Source organism: Callorhinchus milii, unplaced genomic scaffold (genome assembly GCF_018977255.1).
Source record: "Callorhinchus milii isolate IMCB2004 unplaced genomic scaffold, IMCB_Cmil_1.0 Scaffold34, whole genome shotgun sequence".
Classification (NCBI taxonomy): Eukaryota; Metazoa; Chordata; class Chondrichthyes; order Chimaeriformes; family Callorhinchidae; genus Callorhinchus; species Callorhinchus milii.
This window is the reverse complement of record NW_024704775.1, coordinates 387,214-402,612: the sequence shown is the minus strand read 5'-3', so window position 1 is coordinate 402,612 and position 15,399 is coordinate 387,214. Positions and strand designations below refer to the sequence as shown.

Sequence of the window (15,399 nt, the reverse complement as noted above, 5' to 3'; positions counted from 1 at the left end):
TATTATTATTATTTCCCCCCTGCTCGGGTCCTGACCCAACTGTACAGCACCTTGGAACGTCCTCCTGACGTGAAAGGTGCTCTATAAATGGAATCTTGTTGTTGTTGACGTGAAAGGTGCTGTACAAGTGTAAATTATTGTCATAATAATACTTATTTGGCATAATAATAATAATAATCCTTGCATTTGATATAGCGCTTTTCACGTCGGGAGGACGTGCCAAAGCGCTTCACAGAATATACTGTAAAATGAATTGACTGTATATTTGTGGGCAAACGCGGCAGCCAATTGCGCACAGCAATGTCCCACAAACAGTCGTAGATTGAAAATGACCAATTTATTATTGTTTTTGGTTTTGGAGGGATTATTATTAGGCTCTGTGGAGTAAGGAAACTTGCCCAAGGTTTCGACCTCTGCCTGGAATTGAACTCAGGTCTCTCACTTGCAAAGCGAGTGCTCTAACCACTGAGCTACAGGCATAGTGCCTTTCATCACCACCACCAACAACATGCCGTTCACTCTTGGATGTTGGGAGGACATCCAAGAGTGGCTATATTGCAGGATATAAAGCAAAGTGTAGCAAGTTTATGTTTTGGGGTTGCAATATGTATGTAGCTATTATGAGCCTATAACTTATAATAATAATCCTTGCATTTGATCTAGTGCCTTATCACGTCATCGACATGTCTCAAAGCACTTCACAGAGTATACTGTTAAGTGAATTGACTTTTTTTTAAACTTATCAAAAAGTAGGCATACCTTGCTCAAAGCTTGTAAGGGAATCTTACTCTACCTTACACTTGGTATTTGTTTTCTGAATCTAATAACCCCTTTCAAAAATAAATATGATACAGTACAACACGATCTGTGCCACAATATCCATCAACTAATCCTGACTTCGGAAACAGCACAAGCATATTTAGGTACCAGCCTGGTTCAGTTGGTAGCACCTGTAGCTCTGAGTCAGAAGTTTTAAGTTCCACGTCAGGGATTTTGACAGTCTGGTGACACACCAATTCAGTGGTGAGAATGGTTTTGCATTATCAGAGGTGCTGTACTTTTTGCCCACAATATATATCACAGGCCCTGTATCATAGTTTATTATTCCCAAGAATAGCTGCAAGAGGTGGGTTTTGATGTTTTCTGTCACGCTGGCTGTTGGAGTCCCTTATGGAGAAATAACCTAGTGTTTTATAAAAACATTGAATCTGCTCTGTGTAAATATTAAATATATAAACACTTATAGAACTAATTTCATATTCCATGCCCAATGCATAGCATAAGTGTAGTATACATAGTGTATAAAAACATATAGCAGTTAGAATATTGTGTCCAGTTTCAGGACTTTTTCCATTGGAGCAAAGAAGGCTGAGGGGTGATCTGATAGAGATCTTTAAATTATGAGGAGTTTTGATATAGTCAACAGAGGTAAATTATTTCCACTGCTCAGGGAATTAGTGACTAGAGGGCATCAATTTAAGATATCAACTGCAAATTGGGAGGTTAGGTTAATTATTTTTCACACACACAGTAGTTAGGGTACAGAATTCCCTGCTAGTATGGTGATTGAGGCAGAATGCATATTAGCTTTCAAAAGGGAGCTAGATAAACACTGAAGAAGGAACAAACTGAAGGGAGCAGGGGAAATGGCAGGAAAATGGGACTGAAAGGATTGCTCCTAAAAGAGCCAGCACAAACACAATGAGCCGAATGTTCTTCTGTGATGTAAATTTCTATGTTTTTTGTATTAATATTCACAAAGTACTGCAGTCTACAATTTGATTAGTATGTAAAGTGGAGGCTTTCAAGCAGAAAACAAAATGGAAAATAAATGTTGAAAATTCTCTGCAAGTTAGAGTATTCCTTGATCATCTTCTGAGGTGAACAATTTGCTTTCAACACATTCACTGATGTCTGGAGATGTAATTGGTATGAAAGTGGCTCATATAAGTAATATGGAAATATGTCCTAACTGATTAAATTGCTTGCCATGTTTCTTTGTGTCAGTGAATAACCTCAGGAGAATTAGTACATTATCCTTGGGAGTATTTGGAAGTAGATTAAGAACATATGGTTTTAATACGCAGTTTTATTCTTTTTCTGTTACTGGTGCTTGAATGCAAGTGCAACACACATTCCAATACATTTGTTATGAAATTGTTTAATGAATAATCTTACATTTAGACTTGAATAATGTTATGATCTATAGTAATAATTAATTCACGTTAGATTTAGTCAGAATTATAGCAATTTGACTTTTGTATAAAGATGGAGTCAAGCCTGTGTCCCACTCTTAGATTTTTGGTTCTGACCAGGAAATGTGTCTGTTCTAGAGCAAGTTTAGCAGCAATAACGTGCATATATATATATACGCCTTTTCCCCATACATCTCAAAAAGCTTCACAATAACGATAGAGAACAAGACGGAGAGAGGAGTAGTTTGAGGTTGACATGCTGCAGAACTCTCACTGATGCTCTTGCCTTTGCTAGTAGAAGATGTTTGATGGAGGCCTGGTCATAATTTTACATGTGGTTTTATTGATCTTCAAAAGAAACGTACCTGAGGCCACTAGATATATCTAAAAGAATTGCTGACTAAGATCAGGATTTATCATAGAGGGAGGGGAAATTAACTGTTTTGAAAAGTGTGATGGGTTGGGGGTGGGGTTTCAGTTCCATGGCCAGGCTAGGATTGGATGAAAGAAATTAACATTTCAGAACAGTTTAAATGTAACTACAATATTAAATCTATTATAAAAATTATTGCCCCCTGGATTCATAAGAAGAATTTGACAATCATACTTTGGATTCAGTCTAATAGTTTTGTTCCTTCTGTGCAATATAGATTGTCTTAGAACTTTAAGGCTTTAATAGTAAGTCTGTGGATGGAAAAGACACATGCCTGCACTGTGCATCCAAATGTGAAAATGACTGGACATTGGTGATGGAATGCTTATATCTATCATGTGGTGGTAAGGAGTTGCCAGTTCAAGTAACTTCGAACAATCATCAACAATAACAACAAAAATACATTTGTAAAGCGCCTTTCACGTCGGGAGGACGTCCCAAGGCACTGGACAGAGAGTTACGGACCCAAGCTGGGGTTGGGGAGGGTGGAGGGCGGGGGTTGGAAGCAGGGAGATCGAAAGCACAGTCGAAGAGGAGGGTCTTGAGACGGGTCTTGAAGGAAGCAAGTGAGGGGGCGAGGTAGAGGGACTGTGAGATGGAGTTCCAGAGGGTGGGGGCAGAGTGGCAGAAGGCCCGCCCGCCAATAGTGGGACGAGCGAGGTGAGGGCATGTGAAGCAGGCTGGAGCCCGCTGAGTGGAGCAAGCGAACAGGATTTAGGAGCGGTTTAGGAGGTTGCAGAGATAAGGGGAGCAAGACCATGGAGAGCTTTGAAGGTGAGGACCAGGATCTTGAACTATATCTTTTGTGTGATGGGAAGCCCGTGGAGTCGGACGAGGATGGGAGTGAGAGGGTCACGGAGCCTAGTGTGGGAGAGGATGCAGGTTGCAGAGTCGTAGATGATCTGCAGCCTATGGAGGGATGAATTGGGGAGGCCGATAAGCAATGAAATTGCATAGTCGAGCCTCGATGTAACAAAGGCGTGGATGAGGGTTTTGGTGCCCTGAGGTGTGAGACAGTGGCGGAGCCGGGTGACGTTGTGGAGGTGGGGGAAGGCAGAGTGGGTCATGGCGCAGATGTGGGGTAGAATGGATAGTTGAGGGTCAAACAAGACCCCAAAGTTCTGGGCTGGGTTAGTGAGGTGGAGTGTGCAACCGTGGATGCTGATGCTGTCAGTGCCTGAGGTGTGGAGGCACTGACGGGAGCCAATCAGGAGAGCCTCGGTCTTGTTGACTTTTAACTGAAGAAAGTTAGCTCTCATCCAGGACTTGATGTTTGACAGATGTTCTGTCAGGACAGCAGTTGTCCTGGAATCGAGGGTGGAGGCAAAGAGGTAGAATTGGGTGTCATTCGCATACATGTGGAAGTAAAAAAACACTGTCTGAGCATAGTTTTATTCTTTTAGATAGCACTCATCTTGCACCATTCAACTGCAGTGAACCCATGCAAATGGGAAATTCACTTGAAAATGAGATGCTTTCAGAGCTTTGGTTACGCAGGGATAAATCTATGTTTGACAGCGGGTAACAAAAACACCCAACTTTGTTGTTTGAAAAATGTGAACAGAGAAGCTTGGATATTTGAGGTCAGTCTCATGAGAAAGGCAGTTCCTTTATGTATTCTTCTATTCCCAAGGATTGTGCAAAAAAAATATAATGGTAGAGAAGATCTCTATCACCCTGGTGTTTTTCATAAAATAGCAATGTTCAGTTCAAATCCAATCTCAAATCTCCACAGGAAGAACTGCCTCCCATAGATGTCCTGTCCAATTTTTCACCTGGCCACAGCAGGTTTCTCTTCGATGGCCTGGCTGTTGAAAGGGAGAGAAACAATCCAAGTACTTGGCTTTCCTATATGGTACTTATTTTGTGACTCCATAAATATCTGTAAATAAGACCTATAATTAGTGTGAGGCAGGAATAAAATTAAATGCATTAAGTAGAACATTTATCTGCCATTCCACCACTGACGACTTATTTTAATAATAATAATAATCCTTGCATTTGATAGAGCGCTTTTCACATCTTCTAGACGTCTTAAAGCGCTTCAGAGAATAGACTGTAAAGTCAATTGACTGATCCTATGTGGGTGAAATGCGGCAGCCAATTGCACACAGCAGTGTCTCACAAACAGTCGTGGATTGAAATGACCAATTTTTTTTTTTTTTTTGAGGGATTATTATCAGGCATGTGGAGTAAGGAAGCTTGCCCAAGGTTTCACCCTGCTGGAAATCAAACCCAGGTCTCTCATTTGCAAAGCGAGTGCTCTAACCACTGAGCTACAGGACTCCATTTTGCATTTGATATTTATACTTCTAACTGAAAAAAACACGGTCTGCTATCTAAAAGAATACAACTGTGCTCACTCATCTTGTACTGTTCAACTGCAGTATATTTGTTGTAAAATGCAGAATGTTTGTTACATTTTTTAAGATTAAAAAAGGAATACATTTCTATACAGAACTTAAATCTGGAAATAAGTAACCAGGGTACTCAAAAATGATTTTGTTCATGCAAAATATTGCAATTTAAATTTTGATTAGACCTAATTTCATTTAAGAAAAATGTGTGTGTGTGTGGTGCGGGTGGGGTTAGTGTGTGGGGAAATGCATGGAAATCCCCAGCAGAAACCTGATTGTTCGGTGTTGCAACTTGAGATTCTATTTCAGTATCTGTCTGGGATCTTTAATACTGTGGTAAGTGTTCATCAGGCACCAAAATATTGTGACTTTAAACACCAAACACCTGATTTTTCTCCTTTTTATGTGTGCCTCTGACTTCTGGAGGGTTTACGATATGTAAGCCTATTGTACTCAGCAATACTTAAGTGATGCTGTTGACGTCGTTGCTCTTTAGGCATTCATAATGCGCTTTCTATATTTGCCTCTGAACATAATAATAATAATAATCCTTGCATTTGATACAGTACCTTATCACGTCTCAAAGCGCTCTAAAATAGAAAACATCTGCATGACAGCCTCATCCTCCTGCCCCGTGTTCCTTATCACCCTCCCACACCATCTCCTTCACCAACCCCCCATTCACGATCCCCATCCTACATTCCTTTGCCCCCATCTCTCCTTTCTCCCTTTCATCCTCCATCACCCTGATGAAACCCACCACCTGCTGCCTCGACCCCTCCCCACCCAGCTTCTGATCACCCAGCTCCCCCTCCACTGCCCACTGCTGCAGACACCATTAATCAGTCCCTCTCCTCAAGATCAGTCCCACTCCTCCACAAAACTGCCATCATCACCCCCCTCCTTAAAAAAAAAAACTACCCTTGATCCCTCCAACCTCAGGCACTACCGTCTTATCTCAAACCTGGCCTTCCTGGCTAAAGCTTTGGAATGCGTTGTTGCCAACCAACTTTGGGCACACCTCCCCACTCCCTACTCAAACCCCTTCAGTCTGGTTTCTGCCCTGCTCACAGTACAGAGACAGCGCTCGTGAAAGTCATAAATAACGTCCTCTCTATCTGTGACCAGGGTTCCCTCTGTCTCCTTGTCCTCATGGACCTCTTCACTGGGTTCGACTCAGTCAATCACGCCATCCTCCTCCACCACTTCTCCATCATCCACTTCAGTGGGACCGCACTCTCTTGGTTTGAGTATTGCCTTACAAACAGCCAACACTACATTTACGCAAATGTTTTTTTCTTTTCACCCCTGCCCAGTCACCTGCGGGATACCCCAGATTCCATCCTTGGCCCCCTTCTCTTCCTCATCTATATGCTCCCTCTTGGTGAAGTCATCCGCAGACACAGGGTTAACCTCCACATGTATGCGGATGACACTTAACTCTACTTCTCCTCCTCCAACTGCGACCCTCAGTCCTCTGATGTTCTGTCAACTTGTCTGAAAGACATCAAGGCATGGATGAGCGCAAACTTCTTGCTGTTAAACATCAACAAGACAGAAGCCATACTCTTTGGCTCCCGTCGACGTCTTCTGTCCTGCGGTTCAGAACTCCTCAACCTACCCGATCTGCCCTCTCTGAACCCATACGCAACTTAGGCATCAGCTTCGATCCCCAGTTATCCTTCCTCCCCCACATCTGGTCCCTGGCCAGGACTTCTTTCCTCCATCTCCGCCATATTGCCTGTCTTTGACAATACCTCACTCCACAAGCTGCTGAAACACTTGTCCACACCTTGTCTCTTGACTGGACTATTCTAACGACCTCCTCGTCATTCTCCCCTCCTCAACGATTCACAAAATTCAACTCATCCAAAACTCTGCCTTCTCATCCGCAATAAACTCCACACCCTGATTACCCTGGCCCTTACCAAACTTCATTGGCTCCCTGTCATGAGCGAATCGACTTGAAGATCCTCACTCTTGTGTTTAAATCCCTCCATGCCTTGGCATCCCCCAATCTCTCCAACCTTCTTTCTCCTCACAGCACTACCCACTACCTCCGCTCTACTGGCTCTGACCTCCTCTTTGTCCCTCGAATCCTCTGCTCCACCATTGGCGGCTGTTCCTTCAGCCACTATGCCCCAAAGCTATGGATCTCCCTCCCTCAGTCCCTTCGGCTTGTCCCGTTTCCTCATTTTCAGGTTGCGCCTGAAGTCCTCCCTCTTTGACCGTGCCTATTGTCACCTTCCCCCTCCCCCGGCTTAGTATTGGGTTCTGCCATTGTTAAGGGCTCTGGGATGCCCCCCGGCATGGAGAGCACTATATAAATGCAAGTTGTTGTTGTTGTTGTATTACATACTTAATCCCACAGCAAATTTGTAATTGCCACCGGAAGCCATCAGTGCCTGATTATAGAGGAAAGATGTTTAGTGATACAGCTAGTTCAGACTGTTGACAGAGCTGAATGGCCAACTAGTGTTCTTAAAAACAGCAATACTAAACACACCGCCTCCTCTAGCCCCCACACAGTCTCGTGCGGCGTTGCCCTGTCCTTGGTCTCCTCCTCTTCAATATCTATATGCTCCCTCTTGGTGACATCATCCGTAGACATGGGGTCAACTACCGCATGTATGCTGATGACACCCAACTCTACCTCTCTGCGTCCACCCTTGACTTCAGGACCACTGCTGTCCTGACAGAGTGTCTGTCAGACATCAAGTCCTGGATGAGAGCGAACTTTCTTCAGTTGAACGTCAACAAGACCGAGTCTCTCCTGATTGGCTCCCGTCAGCACCTCCTCACCTCAGGTGCAGACACCATCACCAGCCATGGTTGCACACTCCACCTTGCTAGCCAGTCCGGGGTCATGTTTGAACATCAACTATCCTTTCTACCCCACATCTGCGCCATGACCCGCTCTGCCTTCCATCACCTCCACAACATCGGCCGGCTCCACCACTGCCTCACACCGCAGGCCGCCGAAACCTTCATACATGCTTTCATTACATTGAGGCTCGACTGTGCAAACTCATTGCTTGTCGGCCTCCCCAATTCCTCCCTCCATAGGCTGTAGATCATCCAGAACTCTGCAGCCCATGTCCTCTCCCGCACTAGGCTCCGCGACCCTATCACCCCCATCCTTGCCCAACTCCACTGGCTTCCCATCACATAGAGGATACAGTTCAAGGACCTGGTCCTCACCTTCAACACCCTCCAAGGTCTTGCTCCCCCCTACCTCTGCGACCTTCTAACCCCTTACCATCCTGCTCGCTCCCTCTGTTCAGCGGGCTCTGGCCTGCTTCAAGTCCCCCGCCTCGCTTGCCCCACTATTGGCGGGTGGGCCTTCTGGATCTCCATCCTGCAGTACCTCTGCCTCGCCCCCTCCCTTGCCACCTTCAAGACCCATCTCAAGACCCTCCTCTTCAACCTGCTTCACCCACTGCTCTCCACCCTCCCCGACCCCCAACTCGGATCTGTAACTCTGTCTGTCCAGTGCCTTGGAATGGCCTCCTGATGTGAAAGGTGCTTTACAAGTGTAATTTTGTTGTTGTTGTTGATTGGCGTAGAATTTTTTTTCCAGTTTTCCTAGGGTATGAAATAGTTGGAGAAAAATAATGTACTATTATTAATTTTTCTGTGCTGGAATACAAACTGACTGACATTTCAAGTTTCTGATCCATATTTGTAAATAGTACTGAAGTGATTTGTGGCTATTGGTTAAGTGCTCTTCTACTTTGTTAGGTAATTTAGTGAATTTGTTCCTGGGTGCTTACAAATAAATGCTGTTTTAAAAGTATAATTGCTTATTGAGGTGGTTGGCTCAAAATAGTGAGATAAACTGAGGGGCTTATTCTGTGAACCGTCCAATTAATTTCACTCAGGTGAGAGGCATTTGCCTTTATCTTGTTTCTGCTTCGACTACTGAATACAGTAAACACCAGATGATTCATCATTCTAAGGGAAAAGGGATCAATGAGTTACCAGTCTTGGGACGTACTTCCAATGGTGAAAGGTGTTATTTAAATGTAATTTTGTTACTGTTGTTGTTGTTATCCAGAATGGTAAGTTAGGGTGAGATCTCTGCAACAAGATAGGGCTTGCCTAGGGAAACCCTGTGTTGGACGTCCTTTGCTAAATTGATTGGATGCCTTTTGGTGTATCCATCTTCAATAAGGAGCCCGGAGGTTGCTTGCATCCACGCCATGGCCTCCTGCCCTATCCTGACACAGGATAGGGTGGGAGGTGGGGCATGAGGCTGAGGCACAGCCCTCCAATAGGCCTTTGTGATGCATCTGAGCATGTGAGCCCAACCTGCGCCAAGCGCCCGCACCAGTCACAGAATAGGGCGGGAGGCTCCTGCAATGCAAAACACCATTTTATTGGACAAGTTATCCAAATTAAATACTTACAAGAATTTCTGGAATTGGACGAGTTGCATGTTAACCAGAGTGACAAGTAAAGTAAAGTCCCATATTAACATTTTGCTTCAGAAGCTGCCAGGATATTGACAGCACGGTGGCTTAAGTGGCAGTGACAAGTTAAGGCAGGGTCTTGTTATCAGGAGTTTGCTGTCACTGCACTGGCCAAGTGGAATTGATTGATTGAAAAGATAACACAAAGGGTTCACAAGTTCAAAATGTAATATCTATTTCTGAAGCACCTTAATATGTGAATAATGTGTATTAACTGACTAAGATAATAGTAGCTGACCATGTTTTAAAATCTTGGTTTTTGCTGAAATGTCATTTCTAGAGCAAGGCATAACTATTTCTGTGGGGTGATTTATTCTGTATTGAGGGCAGCATGTCTTCCTTCATTCAATATCTTGGTTTTATGACATTAAATATTTCATTGGTGATAGGTGTTTGCATTCTATTAAAAAATGATCATGAGCTTAGAATTTTAATATAATTTGAAGGTCCTTCTGTACTTTTTTTTGTGTGAACCTCAAAGCAAGAATTATTCATGAGAAATGGCAATTGGAAATCTCCATTATAGTAAATTGTACACTATTTTTGATTGAAAAAAATGTAGCAAGGAATTTAAACTGGCTCCCTCTTATGGCAGTTAATTTCCTGGTTTAAGTACATGATGAGGGTGTAGAATTCACGCAGATGCCATTGGCAAGTAGAAACTGAAGCTTAAACTAACAATTTTCTTGGTCAATTGGATGATTGACATGTGCAGGAACCAATCACAGTGCTTTAAGAGTATCCAAAACAGAGAGATCCACATATGTATGCCATGTACCTACACATAGAAATTTTCTTGTGTCTAGAATGAAATGTGAACCCTCTTCGTAAAAAGGTGAAACCTGCTTATCTAATTCTGGAGAGTATTATGCGCAATTTGGCGAGAGCAAAGTCTTGGAGATCCCAGACTGCAGTTGGGTAATGCTTGAGTATAACCAGCTAAATGCTTGCCATCGAAAGCATTGTCTAGCAAGCTTTTTGCTGCAAATACACCTTTTATGTGGGGAAGAGGTCTCAAAGCACTTCAAGAGATCTACTATAAAGTATAATGACTGGATTTTGTAGATGGATGCGGCAGCCAGTTTGTGCACAGCAATGTCCACCAACAGCCATGACATGAACGAACAATTTTATTTCAGGGATTGTTGGCTAGGACACCGGGATAAACGTCCTTCTCGTTTTGAACAGTGCCATGCAATCTTTAACATCCACCTGAACAAGCAGATGAGACCTTGGTTTAACACCTCATCCGAATGTTAGCGATGAGGGACCATTTCCCTACATTTTTTCTATACCTTTAATTATCTATTTCTCAAGTATCATGCTTTTAAACATACCAATTGATTCTGTCTGTAAAGCCTTTTGGGACAGTACATTGCATATTTTCAGAACTGTGTGTGCGAGAGAAGAACATTTTTTTAGGAAGAAATTGAATATGTTAAGAAGAGTTCATGATACGCAGTTCTACTTGGTCTCGGAATAATAGGAAATCGATGAGACAAATTACCAATTCATGTTCAACTCCTCCTTATCTTCATGAAACTATTTAAGCAGGGCCACCCTTATAAATACATTTGTACCCAGACAGAATTTTGATAAAGTATTCATATCCATGATGTTACATAAGGAATAATGGAGAAATTGCACGAGAAAAAAATATTAACTGCACATGATTGAATGATGCTATCTCAAAGTATTTTATTCAATCCATTCAAAAATGGAACATTTAGTATTGATTACAGAGAGCCATATTTACCAGCAGAATTAGTTTCTAAGAAAGTCTGATTCTCAGTATTGTGTTCCTCAATTGCTTGCAGACATGGAGGGCACACTTTTTAATGAATGAACTTGTGCTTTCCAAGGAGGTACCTTTTCAAGCCTCAGTTTAGACTTGCGAAGATAGGGTACACAATTCAACTGCATGCTAATCGTCTAGACTGGAACCTTTAGAGCTAATGTCATTCCAGGAAGCAACTACAAGTTAATGAGATCTCTGAATTTAAAGACACGAGTTGAATGCTACCACAGAATACACTTTCTTTTCACACCTTTGCAAACTCATGAAGACTGCTTATTTATCAACATGCTCAGTTATTCTATCCCTGATAAAAGAATCTAGGCATTTTATTCTATGCACTACCAACCTGGTACCTGGTGCTCACATGAATTCACGTGGGACTAACTAGATTGGACAAACGGGATTGTGTTGGTAACCCTGGCAAATTTTCCTACCGCCACCTCCCAAGAGAATGTTTATTTTAATGTCCTATATCTATTTCTGCTGACATTGTATAGCTGACCAAGCACAAGGAATCAAATCTGATTTTGTCTGAATAGCTTCACACCATAATAATAATAATCCTTGCATTTGATATAGCGCTTTTCACGTCGGGATGACATCCCAAAGCGCTTCACAGAACACACTGTAAAGTGAATTGACTGTATATTTGTGGGCGAACGCAGCAGCCAATTGCGCACAGCAGTGTCCCACAAACAGTCGTAGATTGAAAATGACCAATTTTTTATTATTATTGTTTTTGGTTTTGGAGGGATTATTATTAGGCTCTGTGTGGAGTAAGGAAACTTGCCCAAGGTTTCGCCCTCTGCCTGGAATTGAACTCAGGTCTCTCGCTTGCAAAGCGAGTGCTCTAACCACTGAGCTACAGGACTCCACCATAAAATGTTCTTTCACAATTGAGTCACGGGGAGAGTAAGTTCTGCATTTTCTATTCATTGGGGTTTAATTTGTTATAAGCATGAAGCAGTACCTGTACGTAAATAATAAAATCCAGATGTGTTGCAGGTGACCGACTGAAATTCAGTTTGGACACTGACTTCACAGAAGTTGAAATTGAGATGGGCGTATGAGCAGTGTTCTAGATAATTGGTTGTGACATGCACAGGATTTTCTCATTACAAATCCTCTTTAAAAAAATTGTAAATTAGATGCTGTTGCAGAGATCTCTACATTCCATTACAGAAGTGTTTTGTTGGTGTGTATACCTTGATTGGCTGTAATATTTTGGCTGAGTGAACAAAACGGTTGGAAGAATTAATGTAAAAAAATACTTTCATTTCAGGTTCCTTAGATTTCAGTTTTTTAAATAAACTCTAGAATAGTCCAGAAGAAATTCATCTCTTACTGACGTGTGGATTGTACAATATAAACCACCTATGTACTTAAAGGTGTTATCTTTTTACTTCCACAACAATAAATATGAATTTGAAAATAGACTGGTAAGTTGCCTGATGCGTGTGCATCTATCTTATCGTGTCACTCGGCACACAAATAAAATACTTTGCCGTGACTAGATTATTCCAGTATTGCAAGCAAAACTCTGCCATGCAAGATGGGAGATTTAAGTTCTTTGAGTCATTTTAATTGCTACCAAATTATGATACACATAGTATGCAATAAACACATGGTGTCATGTAAGGTACTCCCAAATGGAGAAAACTTATCAAAAATCTTTGTTGTTGAGAAAAATCTTTGTTTTGATTGTCTTTACTTGCAGCCTGTTGAAGGACCACCACATCGGTTCCTAAAGCTGGACAAGAATTGTCAGAAAGCAACTGTTTTCTGTTTTTTTTTCACTCACATGGCATTTGCTGTTGATAAGGTCAAAATGAAGACAGATTGGAGAGATTTCTTAGGGCAGCACTGTAAATTGGAAGTACTTTATCCTGAAAGATGTACTTAATAGTTTTTGTTCCCAGAGGTACAGAGACTTCAGGCATGTGATCAAATTTCAGTTACTAATAGTTGTTTTGGTAGCAGAAACTTTCAATGTTAACATGTCATTTTATAACTCTTGTAATTGTCTGTCATCAGCTTTTTTCTTTAGTGGCCATTCTAAGATAATGCAGAAATAATCTGATCACCTTCAGAATAGAATACCAAAATCTACATTGAATGATAATAATAATTACATTGAGGGAGAAGTGTTTGAATACACAGTATTGCCATAAAACCAAATAAAGTCACTTGATAATTATGGTAATTGTGAGCATTTGTCCTCATAAATTTCTATTCTTTGATAAGGGTTACTATAAAACAGAAATAATTTGATCTTTTTGAGAATTGAAATATGCCTCATAAAATTAAAACAGAAGAAAAGTGACTCTAAGGATTGGAGATTCATTTTTAACTATCCTTGAAGGTCACCCTCTACTGCTCTCGGCCAGAGTTGGCCCACTAAGTATACAGTCAATTCACTTTACAGTATATTCTGTGAAACGCTTTGAGAGTCTCGAAGACATGATAGGGCACTATATCAAATGCAAGGATTATTATTATTTATCAAAAATAAACTTTGACTTTTTTGTGTGAAGTTGATTCTGTGAGAATCTTATTTCTAGATTACTCTCAGTGAAAAGAAAAAACTATATCAATGCCAAATTTGCTTCAGGGGAGCACAACATCAAATTTATGACGTGTTAAATTGGAGATGGTAATAATTTTCAGTCTAATATTTGTGATTTGTTCCCTTTTTTGGCCTATTTTTCAGAACAAGATCATTTTGGATCCCATGCACTTCAGTGAACAGCGTTACAGGCCATCTCTGGAGGAGAGGTTAGAAAGTATTATCAGTGGGGCTGCACTGATGGCAGATTCTTCATGCACGAGGGATGACCGTCGAGAGAGAATTGTGGCTGAATGTAATGCTGTGCGACAAGCCCTTCAGGATCTCCTCACTGAATACATGAATAATGTAAGTTATACAAAACTAATACAATGTGGGCCACTTGACCCCTCATATCTGGATTCCATACAGTCCTTTTTTTGTAGAACTACATGAGCTGGTTTCTAAGCATTTGAAATTATTAGCATTAATTTATTTGTGAGAATATGAATAATGCAACTGGAAAGTTTCTCCTCGTGGCTCCACAAGAGGTGGATAACAGAGTCATGCAATTGCTAGTTGCTGAATGCTGTTTTTTTGACAAAGTATATATGAATTAATAGTAGTTCATGATGTAGGTTATCAAAAGTGACACATTTAATGAAATTGATCACAGCTCCACAAGCGTTTTTGATTTGTTTTTCATAGATGTCTTTTTATTTGGAATAATTTTGCCGTGTTTTCAATTATTGGTTAGTATCAGAAAAATGAAATAGAACAACTCTGATCAACAGCACCAAATAAGCAGCTCAGAAAATGTAATTTTATTTATGTGGTTCAGGTTTAAGAGTATAGATTCTGTGTAGTGCTTGTTAGAGGTTTGTGATCTTGTGCTTCAAAGGAAAATTTAACATGCTCTTGTAATGACTCTGAGAAGGTAAGTTTGTGTTCTTGTGTCTGATCTGATTTCATTAATGTTTGCTTATTTCATTATAACTACTTGCATCAGATGGAGTTTTTTGAATGGAGACCTGCAGAAATACCCTTATATTTGTGGCAACCTGGATATCTTTAGTCATCAAATTATCAAAATTTTGACCACCTCATTAATGATGTTAAAATATGAGTTTTAATGTTGTATCCATTCATCTGAGATTCGGGATGACGTGGTGGCATCATTGGAGTCCTCTGATAGCCTAATATTAGACAAAAGGAACTACAGGTCTTTTATGCAACTATGGTGTTATAATTGTTGTTTGTACTTGCAAACTATCTGTAATTCAATCGTGACTTTATTTCTTACGAAAATAAAAGCCAGAATATATAGGCATTTGTGATAATGTTTAGGTTGAGCTGGTTTTCTAAAAGCAACTATCTTTGTCAGTATAAATTCCAATTCTGCAGGAGTAACTTCTCATTGCTTTGTTTCATTCAGAAAATGTAATTGAGCATGTAAACTCCATAGCACTGTATGTTTTAGGTTCATACTGATACATATACATTTGTCTCTCGTACTTTCTTTCATAGTTGTCCCATTTAACCACAGACGTGTGAGCGTAGCTACCAACTGATTGACCATTCTTGCAAACTTAATGCATT

At 41.0% G+C, this 15,399-nt stretch overlaps 1 protein-coding gene across 1 annotated transcript in view; it reads left to right on the top strand.

Annotated features, from left to right (window-relative positions):
* Positions 1 to 15,399, top strand: part of LOC121851394 (catenin alpha-2-like) — a gene marked incomplete at its 3' end in the record, with an annotated part of 409,914 nt that overhangs the window by 73,941 nt on the left and 320,574 nt on the right. Inside the window, exon 7 of the mRNA XM_042345224.1 lies at positions 13,966 to 14,169. Coding sequence (XP_042201158.1) covers positions 13,966 to 14,169 — 204 coding nt within the window. The remainder of the gene's footprint in view (positions 1 to 13,965; positions 14,170 to 15,399) is intronic.